Below are 15,718 nucleotides of genomic sequence, written 5' to 3'. Positions count from 1 at the left end.
TGGCTTTACCGTGTACCAGCGACAGGCCAAATTTGTGCCATGATATAAACCCCCCAAAATAGATGATACATAAACTGATCACAAATGCGTTGATATATATTATGAAATGGTTTGTGTGAGGGGTGATTTTTCTCATTTTTCTCGCTTAGAGGGGCCTTTAAGAATCATGATCCCCGCAGCTACTGGGTTAAACTCTCCCTGCCTGACTGGTTTCCTTTTTTTTTCCTTTTTATATATATGTACATTAGTTCCAATATTGATTCTAGCCTTGTTGGGGAAGCTAGGTCAGTAATTCAGTTTTTTTAACAGTAAATGTCAGCAGCCCCTACAGACGATGACCTCATGAGTTACTTGTATCTTAACCCGGTAGCAGCGGGGATCATGTTTCTTAAAGGCCCCTCTATGCGAGAATAATGAGAAAAAATCATCACTCGCGCAAACCATTTCATAATATATATCAACGCATTTGTGATCTGTTTATGCATCAACTATTTTTGGGGGTTTATATCATGCCACAAATTTGGCTCGTCACTGCTATATGGTAAAGCCACAAATTTGGCCCGTCGCTGGTACCAGGTTAAACTATCCCTGACTGAGTGGTTTCCTTCCTTTTTCCTTTTCATATATACATTAGTTCCAATATTGATTTTAGCCTTTGTTGGAGCCCTTATTGCCATACTGTTTTGGGCCACTCTTTAACACGTCTGCTGTGATTGGGATGGATTTTGCCTTCACTGGTAGCCTGGTCATATATAGTCCCAGGCTTAGATCAATTCCTCAGTCTAACGCTTCAAGGTCTGAGAGGGGTGAGGAAGGGGAGGGGCATTGTCTGCATGAAATAACTCTTGCATGGATATTTACACTGATATCATATAAAGTAAGGAATGCAAGGGAAGTTGAGATTTCGGGTTAAGCTACAACAAGGCCAAGGCTTTCCAGTGTTTAAAGAGTTACCGTGTCACTCTACTTTGCATATATAAACTCCTGTGTTGTGTTCCCCCTCACACGTGACCTGATGGATGGAGTGAGTGGGTGAGTCTGTGAGGCACTTGTTCAGGGTGTTGTCTGGGCGTGTAATGACGGGATGGATGAATGCTGGTACTGTGTAAGGATGAGCATGGTGATTCTACAAGGCCATCATGGGGGCGAGGATGGAGAGAGGGAAGGGCATGAGGAAGTTATGACCCTTTGTGGAGGGGCATGAACTTAGGAAAGATATTTATTTATTTACTTATTTTTTACAGCAAAGGAGACGGCTCAAGGGCAGCAAAAAGAATGTAGAGAAAAAAGAGCCCACTAGTCACCGCTCCCATAACAGACAAAAGTAAAGAGTAGCCAAAAGAGAGGTCAATTTTGGGTGGTGAGGTGATGTAAGATGTAGATTTGGTGAGAAAACAGCAGTTCTAAAACCATCATGGGGGCGAGGATGACGAGAATGGTGCGCAGAATGATAGAATGCAGCAACGGGGAGGGGGGAAGGGAAGGGCAGGAGGAAGTTATGAGCTTTTGTGGAGGAGCTTGAGCTTAGGAAAGATATTCAAGATGTAGATTAGAGAAAATAACAGTTCCAAGCCATCATGGGGGCAAGGATGGCGGGAATGGTGTGCAAAATTAGGAAATGCAACAACTGGGAGGAGGGAAGGGAAGGATAGGAGAATGTTACGAGCTTTTGTGGAGGGGCTTCAACTTAGGAAAGATATTCAAGATGTAGATTAGAGAAAATAACAGTTCCAAGCCATCAGGGGGGCAAGGATGGCGGGAATGGTGTGCAAAATTAGGAAATGCAACAACTGGGAGGAGGGAAGGGGAGAGTAGGAGAATGTTATGAGCTTTTGTGGAGGAGCTGCAACTTAGGAAAGATGTTTTTTTCTTTTTTATAGCAAAGGAGACGGCTCAAGGGCAACAAAAAGAGTGTAGAGAAAAAAGAGCCCGCTAGTCACAGCTCCCATAACAGACAGTAAAGAGTGGTCAAAAGAGAGGTCAATTTTGGCTGGTGAGGTGATGTAAGATGTAGGGGATTTAAGATGTAGATTAAGTGAGAAAATAACGATTCCAAGGCCATCACAGGGGCAAGGATGGCAGGAACGGTGCACAAAATGAGGAAATGCAACAACCGGGAGGAAGGAAGTTATGAGTTTTTGTGGAGGGGCTTGAACTTAGGAAAGATATTCAAGATGTAGATCAGGTGAAAGAATAACAGTTCCAAGCCATCACAGGGGGCAAGGTCGGCAAGAATGGTGCGCCAAATGAGGAAATGCAGCAACCAGTAGGATGGAAGGCAACAGTAGCTTCCTGAAGTTATGAGCTTTTGTGGAGGGGAATGAAATCAGGAAAGATATTCAAGAAGTAGGTGAGAAAATTACGGCTCCATTTTTCTTTTTTACCTTTTTAAATGTGATTGAGTTTGCGGCTTTAAGACAACTGGCGTATAATTTTCTTTTAAGCATTTTCTTGCACATTCCCTCTTCTGAAAATGATATCACCACTGAATTAATTTAGCTCGAGGAATGATATTAACAAAAAGGATTGATATTAGTAGAAGTTCCGAGGGTTGCTTGGGCAGTAGTGTAGTAAAGGCAAGATGGGAGGTGGTGAACACAGAGGGAGGGATGCCATGTTGGACTAAGGCTCGTGATTTTAAATGTAACGTCGCCTCGGTTTGCAAGTTTGAAAAGACTCTCATAGAAGTTTGTGGGGTTTTCGTGGCCTGTTTTGTGATCCCAGTGATAGTTTTACTCAACTTCTGCACCATGAATGGGAAAACTGACCCATGGAAAGTTGGAAAGTTTCATTTAGTCAGCGCAACATCTGTAGTCATGTGCCGGAGAGAGACAGGAGAGGAAGGAATTATTGGAGAAGGGAACAGATCCCAGGAGACAGGACACAACCCCCGTTTAATACCTGGTACCCATTCACTGCTGGGTGGACAGGGGCGTAGAGTATTGGAAAAGCCGCCCAAATTTTTCCACTCCAGCCGGGAATCGAACCCGGGCTCTCTCAGTTGTGAGCCGAGTGTGCTAACCACTGCACCACGAAGCCCCTAACTGACCCATGAAAAGCTGGTTAATCTTCTCTGTGACCTTGGGAAATGGTTGTAATGGGAGCCTGAGACGTTTAAGAATATGATGCCAAGGGTGTGGAGAGGAGGGTGTCATGGGGCAGGAGAGGCCTGACTGACAGTGCTGTGCAGACTGCAGCTCTACCCTCACTGTGGCATTCATTGGTAAAGAAAACCTTGAAAGTAATTTGAATTTTGATCTAGCTATAATGGAAATTCATTTGGTATTGTATTGAAAAATACAGATGACCTTTTAATATTGATAGTTGCATATTATTCTGGCAAAGGCATGACACGAGTGGCCCAGCCATACAACAGTGTGGCCGTGAGTGTCTGGGCCAGGCCAGGCTGGGTCACTGCAGCTCGGCAGACTCCAGGCACCAGCCACCCCTGACTGCATGGGTGTTACCATACTGGAGGGCTAAGTTTATTCCTCCATCAAGTACATCATGACCTCTGGGGGCAGGGAGGACTTGCATGTGAGAGCAATTTTAACATGACCACATGTGGCCCATGAAGCACGCTGGAGGAGTCTCACACCTGCTGCTATGTGGGAGACACTGTGCTTGCCAGTCCCTCCAGACACCAGGAAAAACCTTCCTTTGTCTATATTTCCTTCTGCCTGCGACTTGAACTCTTCCAAAGGGGGGTACCAAGACACCTCTTCATCTGATATTGGCCTCTCTTCTGGCCACTCCTGTTTACTTATGTTGGAGCAGTGATTAGCAGACAGTTTTGTTTTTCTTTGTTTATTGCCTTGAGCAGCTTCCTTTACTGAAAAAGAAAAAAAAAAGTACCTCATGTCAGAATCCAGCAACTTGCTCAAACCATGATCTTTGTGTAAACCCTTTTGGCTCCTCCACTTGGGGTTGCCACTTAGAGAAACAGCCTGGTGACAGGGTCACCACCTGGGTAGTGTGCCACATCCTCATATGGTCAGAGGTCAATTGCATTGAAATATCCCTCAACCTCCTGAGCAAGACTCCTGACATTCCTCTCCCTGTCTCTTCTCAGGATGGTTCTGGCCCTGCATGGCGGGGCACTATACTGATCCTGCTTCCAAGTAAGATGGGCATGCAACTCTTTGCAATATGCTCCAACATCTCCCCTGAGGCAAATCACTCCTTGGTCTTGGGCACTCTCTGATGCACTGCTTGGCAGCTTGAAGAGTTTCGTGTTAAAAAAATGTCCTATAATTCTACAGGGTCCTCCAGGGAGCTGAACACACTGAACTGATTTGAGCATATGCCAAGTCTTTCAGTTTCTCAAATTGAAGCACAGTATGCAGAGCTGGGATTCTGTAGAAAAAATCTACCACCGGTATCGGTAGTCGGTAGCGAGCCGCGTCCAATCGGTATCGGTAGATCGGTAGATTTTTCAGAAATCTACCGATCGGTATAGATTCGGTATCGATTAAAAACTCTATAATTATATAATAAAAAAATGCTTTTAAAGGCTCATAACACACTTTTTAAGTTATTTCTCTCTTATTTCGGTTAACTTAAGAATAGAAGTAAATTAGAGTCTTTTAATACCTTTTTTAAGTTCAAAAATACATAACTTATTTAATAAATGAATTTCTCCCTCAAAAAATAAACATCAAACTGAAAAAAAGTTAAATTTAAACAAACTAGACAATACAGCAAAAAGGAAAATCACTTGAAAAGTTAAAAGCACAAAACGATTAAGTGCTGCTGCCGCGGCGGGTGGACTTAAAAACACTGCCACTTAAAACACTAGGCGATGAGGCTGAGCACGTTTTCGAGAGCGTAGGAGCTAGAGCGTAGGTGTAGGCTACTCGCGTCGGCAGGCCAAATCGTGGCTGCCTCTGATTGGCTGAGAACGCCCAGAACGGCCGGTGATTGGCTAAGCGTGATGACGTCAAAGTAATACCTGGAATTTCCTGCTAACTGCTTCCCATAGATGCGCTCGAACGTGTTGAAACTTGTCCGTTTCATTTTGCCGGGGTCGTCTTCTCTTAAGTCTTAACAAAAAGTCCGCGCTCGCTTTTCAATCTACCGATACCGATTGACTGCCAATCATGCGATCGGTAGCGGTATTCGGTAGTTTCTTCAAAATACCGAATGATCGGTATCGGTAGCAGTAATCTACCGCCGGTAGTACCGATCCCAAATGTCAATCGGTAGTCCCAGCTCTGACAGTATGATTACATCTTGGTGTTATTCTTGGCCTGATATAAGCTCGAGTGCTGCAGCAACAAGCCTGTCTGTCATCAGTTGCAAAGAACTCAGCACTCTGGAAAACTTTACAGTTCTAGAGGATCCTCCAACAATGGCAAGAGTGTTAAGAATGAATATATCTTATAGAACTAGAAACTCTAGCAGCATGATCCCTGTAAAGACAGAAAGGTGAGTCTTACCTGCCCATCCTCAAAGATGACAGTGACGGAGCCACCCTTGTAGTCCTGCGTGAGCTCAGCGCAGCGCCACACCTGCTCTGGGTCCGGGATCCACACGTGGGCGCCCTGCAACAAGGGAACAAGACTTAGTAAACCTGGCAACACAGCACAACACCCACACCACACCACACACACAGCACACTGGCCAAGACTCCTCCACCACACACACTAGTAACACCCTTCAATACCCCCACACATGAGCCTCCACACACTGGCTAAGACTCCCCCACCACACACACTTGTAACACCTTTCATACCCCCACACATGAGCCTCCACACACTGGCCAAGACTCCTCCACCACACACACTTGTAACACTCTTCAATACCCCCACGCATGAGCCTCCCCACACTGGCCAAGACTCCTCCACCACACACACTTGTAACACTCTTCAATACCCCCACACATGAGCCTCCCCACACTGGCCAAGACTCCTCCACCACACACACTAGTAACACCCTTCAATACCCCCACACATGAGCCTCCACACACTGGCCAAGACTCCTCCACCACACACACTAGTAACACCCTACAATACCCCCACACATGAGCCTCCCCACACTGGCCAAGACTCCTCCACCACACACACTTGTAACACCCTTCAATACCCCCACACATGAGCCTCCCCACACTGGCCAAGACTCCTCCACCACACACACTTGTAACACCCTTCAATACCCCCACACATGAGCCTCCACACACTGGCCAAGACTCCTCCACCACACACACTAGTAACACCCTTCAATACCCCCACACATGAGCCTCCACACACTGGCCAAGACTCCTCCACCACACACACTTGTAACACCCTTCAATACCCCCACACATGAGCCTCCCCACACTGGCCAAGACTCCTCCACCACACACACTTGTAACACCCTTCAATACCCCCACGCATGAGCCTCCCCACACTGGCCAAGACTCCTCCACCACACACACTTGTAACACCTTTCATACCCCCACACATGAGCCTCCACACACTGGCCAAGACTCCTCCACCACACACACTTGTAACACCTTTCATACCCCCACACATGAGCCTCCACACACTGGCCAAGACTCCTCCACCACACACACTTGTAACACCCTTCAATACCCCCACACATGAGCCTCCACACACTGGCCAAGACTCCTCCACCACACACACTTGTAACACTTTTTCATACTTTTTTTGATACCTTCTCTTTATATCATTTAATGCTACCTTCCTTGATAACTTTTTTGATACTATTTGATTCCATTTTTGATACTATTTTAATACATTTAGCTACTTTATTTAATACTTTTTCATACCTTTTTTGATACCTTCTCTTTATACCATTTAATACTACCTTCCTTGATACCTTTTCTAATACCATTTGATTCCTTTTTTGATATCTTTTTATGCCTTTTGTACTGTCCATGATACCTTTTTTAATACTTTTTGATACCTTCTCTTCCTATCATTTAATACTTTCTCTTCCTATCATTTAATAGTACCTTCCTTGATAACTTTTTGGATACTCTTTGATTCCTTTTTTGATACTTTTTTATACCTTTTGTACCTTCTTTAATACCTTTTTTGATACCTTCTGTGATACAATTTGATACCTTTTCCTACTCTACAAAAGCCCTCCAGACCCACCCCTGCCAAGTAAACACCTTTTCCTACTCTACAAAAGCCCTCCAGACCCACCCCTGCCAAGTAAACACCTTTTCCTACTCTACAAAAGCTATCCAGACCCACCCCTGCCAAGTAAGCACCTTTTCCTATGCTACAAAAGGGATCCAGACCCACCCCTGCCAAGTAAGCACCTTTTCCTACACTACAAAAGCAATCCAGACCCACCCCTGCCAAGTAAACACCTTTTCCTACTCTACAAAAGGGATCCAGACCCACCCCTGCCAAGTAAACACCTTTTCCTACACTACAAAAGCTATCCAGACCCACCCCTGCCAAGTAAACACCTTTTCCTACTCTACAAAAGCTATCCAGACCCACCCCTGCCAAGTAAACACCTTTTCCTACTCTACAAAAGCTATCCAGACCCACCCCTGCCAAGTAAACACCTTTTCCTACACTACAAAAGCTATCCAGACCCACCCCTGCCAAGTAAACACCTTTTCCTACTCTACAAAAGCTATCCAGACCCACCCCTGCCAAGTAAACACCTTTTCCTATGCTACAAAAGCTATCCAGACCCACCCCTGCCAAGTAAACACCTTTTCCTATGCTACAAAAGCTATCCAGACCCACCCCTGCCAAGTAAACACCTTTTCCTATGCTACAAAAGCTATCCAGACCCACCCCTGCCAAGTAAACACCTTTTCCTATGCTACAAAAGCTATCCAGACCCACCCCTGCCAAGTAAACACCTTTTCCTACGCTACAAAAGCTATCCAGACCCACCCCTGCCAAGTAAACACCTTTTCCAAAGCTACAAAAGCAATCCAGACCCACCCCTGCCAAGTAAACACCTTTTCCTAAGCTACAAAGCTATCCAGACCCACCTGCCAAGTAAACACCTTTTCCTGCTACAAAAGGTATCCAGACCCACCCCTGCCAAGTAAACACCTTTTCCTACTCCACAAAAGCTATCAAGACCCACCCTGCCAAGTAAACACCTTTTCCTATGCTACAAAAGCTATCCAGACCCACCCCTGCCAAGTAAACACCTTTTCCTACGCTACAAAAGCTATCCAGACCCACCCCTGCCAAGTAAACACCTTTTCCTATGCTACAAAAGCTATCCAGACCCACCCCTGACAAGTAAACACCTTTTCCTACTCCACAAAAGCTATCCAGACCCACCCCTGCCAAGTAAACACTTTTTCCAACGCTACAAAAGCTATCTAGACCCACCCCTGCCAAGTAAACACCTTTTCCTATGCTACAAAAGCTATCCAGACCCACCCCTGCCAAGTAAACACCTTTTCCAACGCTACAAAAGCTATCCAGACCCACCCCTGCCAAGTAAACACCTTTTCCAACGCTACAAAAGCTATCCAGACCCACTCCTGCCAAGTAAACACCTTTTCCTACTCTACAAAAGCAATCCAGACCCACCCCTGCCAAGTAAGCACCTTTTCCTACTCTACAAAAGGGATCCAGACCCACCCCTGCCAAGTAAACACCTTTTCCTACTCTACAAAAGCTATCCAGACCCACCCCTGCCAAGTAAACACCTTTTCCTACTCTACAAAAGCCTACCATCACCTAACCTAACCTAAGCTGACCTAACCTATCCTATCCTATCCTAACCTAACCTATCCTAACCTATCCTAACCTAACCTATCCTAACCTAACCTAACCCAGATCTAGGGATTGAGGAATAATTTCAACTCTGCCCACATACCGTAATTAATTTATTCTCTTCTTTTGGGGGTGGGGACAATAAGGTGAGAGAAAAGTGAGTTAAAACAATCACCTTCCTCTTAAATATCTTTTCACATTACACACGAGAGAGAGAGAGAGAGAGAGAGAGAGAGACTTTCTGTGAGGGTACTGGCTGGCCGAGTTCAGCCTGTGAGACTATGGGTAATTGACACACACACACTAAAATGAACAATATATAAACACACAGAAGTGACACAACATTCCGTTCCTCGTCTTAAAGAGAGCACAGAAGGATGACAAGCTTGCGGTCTTGTCGCCTTCCTGCCCCCCTCATGTTTTCGGACACTCCCAAACTTCCCCACGCTTGTGTTGACCCCAGATTGATACCAAACAGGCCACGACATTCACCTCCCAGCCTAAAAAGAACGCATGAATGCCAAAAGTATAACAAGTTCGCGTTAGAAAGGTACGTGTCTTGCTACTTTCCGCTCATCTTCGTTCCCCCCTATTAAAAAACACCATCGCTTGTGTACGCCAGGAAAAAAATATATATAAAAAATAGGCCACATCACCGGCGCACATTCCACGTGACGCAGCGCCCCTCCCAAGCCCTTCCCACACCCCACCAACACGTAACACTTGCTGGTCGCGAGGGAGCACGGCATGACGTGGTACTGAGGAGGCGTGATTTGTGTAATATGAATCAGACAAGTGCTAATGCCTCACCTGCCTGTACTCTGTTATCTTGAAAGTGTTCTCAAGCAGTGGCGTCAGAAGCCGAGGCGCCGCGTTCCGTATGAGCGATAATGATTTATAAGACGACCGTCAAATCAGCCTCATTAAGCCGGCCGAACACTATCAGTAATGATTGCACAATCACGCGTTTGAACAATTAGTACTGACATTGTGAAATTCTCAGTTGTCGTCACGTACAGCCTCATCAAGTAAACGTGAACAAGGCGGCCGCCCGTACTGCCAACACCCTGGCGCTCGAGCGATACAGCGATACAAAAGGAACACAGTTATGGATGCAGCCAGGGCCGTCACTTATGGGGGATACAGCCCCTGCAATGTTTTATATAACGGCCTCAGAATGACCCTAAAAGTGCTTATTTAAAAAAAATATTCCCCCACGTTACGTATGCTCCCTTCGCTCACCCCCCCCTCCTCACTCATGACCTGTGACGCCCTCTAGCCCCAAAAATCTGCCAAAGTACGGCCCTGCAAGCTGCGGTATAGGAAAGGAAACATCTTCACCAAGGAAACACTGTTTCCTTTTAAGTATTTTATTTTACAATCATCACTTTTCACCTTCCAAAACGCAGGCACAGCTCTGAATAGTTCAGTAAGCTTGCACCAACACGTACCCCGGCTGCCTCTCCCGTGCCTCGACACGGCTGCTGACGGCGACAAGTTCATTTCGCAATCTTTACCATACACTATCACGATTATGTAATCATCATGATTAAGCTAAAACATCCAACACTCAGATTTGGCTCCTTCATTTGCGCAATCCTTCAGTCACGCCACACAATGGAAATACCCATGACTGCGCAATCATGATATAGTATACTAACGATGATGTATTCTTCCGACTAATATGAAAAATAATATTTATTAAGTTTTTTTGATGACAGGTTTGATTGAATACCGTCACTTGTGGTGGAGGGGATAGCTTTGGGGCAGACACGAATAATGCAATGGCCAGGTGAGCCTGGCAGGGAGCCGCGGGGCGATGGCTCCCTCGCTTTCCATGACAGAGGACCAACATCATCATACCACGGGCTCTGCGCCTCCGTGATGCAGTGGTTAGCGTGCCTAGGTACTAAACCGCGGGCCAGAGGTTCGAGTCTCTGCCCGGGCAGTTAGCGCACAGCTCACCCAGCTGTTCATCCTCTCTTTCGGGCTGGTCGCTAAATGTGTGCCTGGGGACACCTGGGGAAGGTACACCGTGGTGACCCGGATGTCACACTGGCCTGTGTCCCGGGGTGATGGGCTATTACCAGCCACAGGATCAAGAGCCAATGCGACGAAGATGAGCACCGAGGCCACGCGCAGCTATGGCGTGTGCCGCCAACTCTACCTTACCTTTACGATGAACGACAGCTTCCTTACCATGTAGTACGATACTTTCTTGACGGTATTAAAAACAAGTAATTTAGAGTTAAGACATTGCAGTAACTTTCCGCGCAAAACGTGACGTTCCAAATAAATCTAACACAGAGTCGCTGAGGAAAGATGAAGAACTTGAGCGAGCATCAGCTGACAGGAGCGAGGCTGGGGACGGATGACTGAGGGACGGAGATAATAGGCTATTTCTGCATCATTCTTCGGCCCTTCCGCCTGGCCTAGATTTCTTGCTCTGTATTAGCCTGTGAGTTACCATGAGCCGCGGGGGTGAAAGAGGGGGTGGAGCGGGCAAATTCTTAAACACCGGTTTTCGTAGGAGTTGTGAGCATTCCCAGGGGTAGTTTTATAACCCTGGTGATTCCTCGACCTTTCTGCTGTCCCATGAACCTATAAGAACACTCATTAGAACCCGGCTGATCTCCTTCACGGCCATTGGAAACAGTTGACAAGAAGCGGAGGGTATATATAGTGTCGTATTCTTAAACATTTCGGCGCGCAATCTCACATATTTAACAAGGCTTTCGTGGGAGTTGTGAGCATTTCCAGGGGTAGTTTTATGACCCTGGTGGTAGTGTGAGTCTTCTTCTGTACCATGAACCTGAAGAAACACTCATTAGAACACGACTGACCCCCTCTTCGACCTTTAGAAATAGGTGATGTGAGAAGCGAGAGTGTCTTAGAATACCAACGGACTCGTATTCTTAAACATTTCGGCGCCCATCTCACATAATAAAAAAATATTCAACAAGGCTTTCGTAGGAGTTTTGAGCGTTTCCAGGGATGGTTTTATAACCCGGGTGGTAGCTCGACTCTTCTTCTGTCCCATGAACTTAAAAAAAAAAATGATCAGAACTCGAATGATCTCCCTGTTGGCCTTTGGAAATAGTTGATGAGAAGCGGAAGGTCTGAGTGTCGTATTCTGAAACATTTCGGCGCCCAATCTCACATATTTAACAAGGCTTTCGCAGGAGTTTTGAGCATTTCCAGGGGTAGTTTTATAGCCCCGGTGGTAGCTTGACTCTTCTTCTCTCTCATAAAATTAAGAAAAAACTCATCAGAACCCGAATGATCTCCCTTTTGGACTTTGGAAATAGTTAATGAGAAGCGGAAGGTCTGAGTGTCGTATTCTGAAACATTTCGGCGCCCAATCTCACATATTTAACAAGGCTTTCGCAGGAGTTGTGAGCATTCCCAGGGGTAGTTTTATAACCCCGGTGGTAGCTTGGCTCTTCTTCTGTCTCATGAAATTAGGAAAGTACTCATCAGAACTCGAATGATCTCCCTTTTGGCCTTTGGAAATAGTTGACGTGAGAGGCGGAAGCGTCCGAGAATGGACAACCCACCAAAGGAATCCAACCAAATCCTTCAGACAAGATGGGGCTACAACCTGCATGTCCCTTTTCTTTTAATCAAGGGTACAGGAGGAAGAGGAATTGGATAAGTGCAGAAAGTAGAGTTAAGGGAAGAGGAAAGGCAGCAGGAGTCCACATACTCAAGCACTTCGGGCCCTAGACACTCACACTTGATAAGGCTTTTGTACAAGTTGTGTTAGTATTCCCATGGGTAGTTTTATGAGCCTAGTGATATATTTTGATATAGTTTAACCATTTCCATATATATTCTCGGAGCTTACACACCCACATTTGACAAGGTTCTTCGTAGAAGTTGTGTTAGTATTTTCAAGGGCAGTTTTATGAGCCTATAATAGTGATAGTTTGATACGGCTTTCCAAGAGGTTGTGTTATGAGCCTATACTGATAGTCTGACACGGCTTCTACGCCGTGAACGTGAAAACACTCCTGAGAACCCGACTAATCTACTTTGTGGCTTTTGGAAGTCGCTGCTGTGAAGGAACACTCGGAAGGCGCGCGCCCGAGGAAGGTGTCGCGGGGATCCCGCCGCCTCGGGTTTCTCAGAAGGCAGGAAGGGGGTCCTCCTCCCCCGCCGCCAGCACCGCGGAGTGTCACCGCATACTTCCCCTTCACGTCACCGCCCAGCTGATCCGAGCACCGGTCCGCACGGCGAGGCACGCGCCCTGCACCAAGGCCAGATTAACTTGCACATGAAAAGAGCATTAGCCACAGATTCTTGCTCCCACTTAATAGCAGGCGATATATACATAATATATATCTATATCTATATCTATATCTATCTATATATATATATATATATATATATATATATATATATATATATATATATATATATACCCATGGAGAAAACTTCACCGGCGCGGAGAGGCACCAAGCGACCACTAGGGACCTTTTCACCGCCTGAATGTCATTCCCCCTGTCCAAGATTGCCCGACTCAAAGCACGAGTAGGGCCCCATGCGGGGGGCGGGGGGGGATCACCTCCCTGGGGGTGGCCGGGGTACTCGTGGCAGGAAGGCCAGGTAGAGCCTAGGTGTGGTCGCCTGTCCACGGGCAAGCTGTTCTGAACCTTCGCATTCAGCAGCTCGGTGCTGCAGCAGGTGACCGGTACCGCCGCGTGTGCCGCCGCCCCGGGGAGTGCCAAGCCAAGAAAATTATAATATTGAAAATGTTTGTCTGACATTCCGTGATCGTAATTCCGCCCAGGGGGAAAGGCCCCCCCCCCCCCCCCTGCTCTAAATCTTTCGTGGGTCGCCAGGTTCTGGTGTGTCCATGGGCCCCGGCTGCGTGGGCGTGCACTTGCCGGGGCGGAGGCTGGCCAGGCTGGCGAGGCTGTGTGCCGGCGTGTGGAAACAGGGGGGAGGGCATAATCACGGGCGTTCAGCGGGGGTCACGTCCTGGCGCTCCCCGCCCCGCCCGCCGTGACTTGCGGCCTCCTGACACCTCCAGCCCCGCCCCACCTGTCACGCCACGGCGGGGGGCGAGCAGCGTCGCCACGTGTCCCCGGGGGGCCGCGGGGACCGCTCGGGGCCACTGCCTCCGTAAAGGCCTGCCGCAACGGCACAAGGTTTGCTACGCCTTACAAATGTTGTAAATGCCTTCCCAAATGTTGGAAATGCCTCAAAAACGTCTGATGTGCCTCCAGAATGTTCCACCACCATACTACTACTACTACTACTACTACTACTACTACTACCACCACTACCACTACTACAACTAGAACAATCACTAACTAACTAATGGTGAGCACACTAAGAGGGCGCGTCGCTTCACTCATCCTCCGCCCATACTCTCGGCGGTCCTCCCGAGCAAGCCCCCACGCAGCTGCCCTGTCCATCCCAAGTCCCTCCCGGCAGGATCGGCTGACTTGCCCCAACCGTGAGTTACGTGGGCGTCCCCTTGACCTCCTCCACTCAGGGTTGTCTCGTACAGACAACCCCTTGAGCAGGATCGACGTTCGGGAGGCGCGCCACGTGCCCGTATAGCAAAAGTTGGTGTTCACGGACTAGCAGGCTTCGACTGTTTCACGGAGTAGTAGCCGGTTCAGCACAAGGTCGTTCCAGTGATGCCCCGTGATCCTGCGAAGGCACTTGGCACCAAAGGCATCAACACGCCCCTCCAGGCCACTGTTCAGTGTCCGTGTATCACAGACACACAGCGACTTAAAGGTTCGAATATTTGTCCGCCTACATAGATATCGACAACGCCATATACTCGTGCTGAGCGAGTCCATAACACCGTGGGCCAGGCCAGTCCGTCGAGTGACTTCCTAGCGAGACGCGCCATTGTTATGCACTACGCTGCCAAGGTGCGGGAAACTTTGGGTTCAATTTATTTTTCCATACGCCAGCTCGTGGTCTTGCGGGGTGGGGGGGAGGGAGGAGGAGGGGATGGGGAGGGAAGAGGAAGAGATGGGGAGGGGGAGGGCGAGAGGGGGCTATTCTCCACGAGGTCGCCCTTCCAACCAGTACCTATGCGGGTGGTGCCTTATGCAACGGCCTTCCCTTCACCCGTCTCTGTTCTGTCTGCCTCGACCTGGCGAACCCAAATTACTGCGAGTGCTAATTGTTATGTACCGTCATGATTGGACAGACACGTGACCTAGTTCTGTATTACAACAGCTAGGTGATCTCTCTCTCTCTCTCTCTCTCTCTCTCTCTCTCTCTCTCTCTCTCTCTCTCTCTCTCTCTCTCTCTCTCTCTCTCTCTCTCTCTCTCTCTCTCTCTCATAGTAACTCTACACTGTTGCGTCATTATAATAGTTAACTAGACACCACCACCACCAGTACCACCAACATCACCACCATCATCACCACCACCATCACCACCACCACCACCACTTTCCCTCCAACACCCACTAACACGCCCACCACCTCCACCACCAACAGGTCACCACCACCACGTATCTCCCACGCCCGGCCAACGCAGCATCCAGCTCATCCTTACATCACCACCACCACCAACCTATACTGCAGAATCAAAGGCCTTTCCCAATGTGATCTACCTCTCTGTCTGGTGTAAAAAGTGTACTCCTTTCTCCCCCGGCAAAGGTTCTAATTCTCTATTACGCTAAACTACTAAATCAGTTTTCTTAAGATTCTTTTACTTCTTGGCATCTTGTGAATATATAACGCCGTGAAGTTCTCCCCAAGTCAGTTCGTTAGATAGAGCGGTCAGTGTATACCTTCCCCCCTTAAGAGATAGCAATCATTGTAGCTTGGAAGTGTGTGCGTGCCAGCCTCTTATGAAGTACTGGAAGGGGAGAGAACGTAACCTATGAGACTTGTCCCTGAAGTCTCCAAGAATATAACGACGAAGTTCTTCCTAAATCATTTCGTTAGATAGAGTGTTCAGTGTTTTTTGGAAGTGTGTAGATGCCAACCCCTTATGAAGTACTGGTAGAGGAGAAAACCTATGATACTTGT

The 15,718-nt window shown here is 47.5% G+C and overlaps 1 protein-coding gene across 6 annotated transcripts in view; it reads right to left on the bottom strand.

Annotated features, from left to right (window-relative positions):
- The window catches only part of LOC127002025 (unconventional myosin-Va-like), a 155,004-nt gene that overhangs the window by 90,183 nt on the left and 49,103 nt on the right, over positions 1-15,718 (bottom strand). For all 6 annotated transcript variants that reach the window (XM_050867348.1, XM_050867349.1, XM_050867351.1 and 3 more), the window contains exon 2: positions 5,439-5,543. In XM_050867348.1, the coding sequence (XP_050723305.1) occupies positions 5,439-5,543 (105 nt within the window). The remainder of the gene's footprint in view (positions 1-5,438; positions 5,544-15,718) is intronic.

The sequence above is a fragment of the Eriocheir sinensis genome, chromosome 22, assembly GCF_024679095.1.
Source record: "Eriocheir sinensis breed Jianghai 21 chromosome 22, ASM2467909v1, whole genome shotgun sequence".
Taxonomy (NCBI): Eukaryota; Metazoa; Arthropoda; class Malacostraca; order Decapoda; family Varunidae; genus Eriocheir; species Eriocheir sinensis.
Note: the sequence above shows the minus strand (reverse complement) of the source record. Positions and strands in the feature narration are given on the sequence as shown.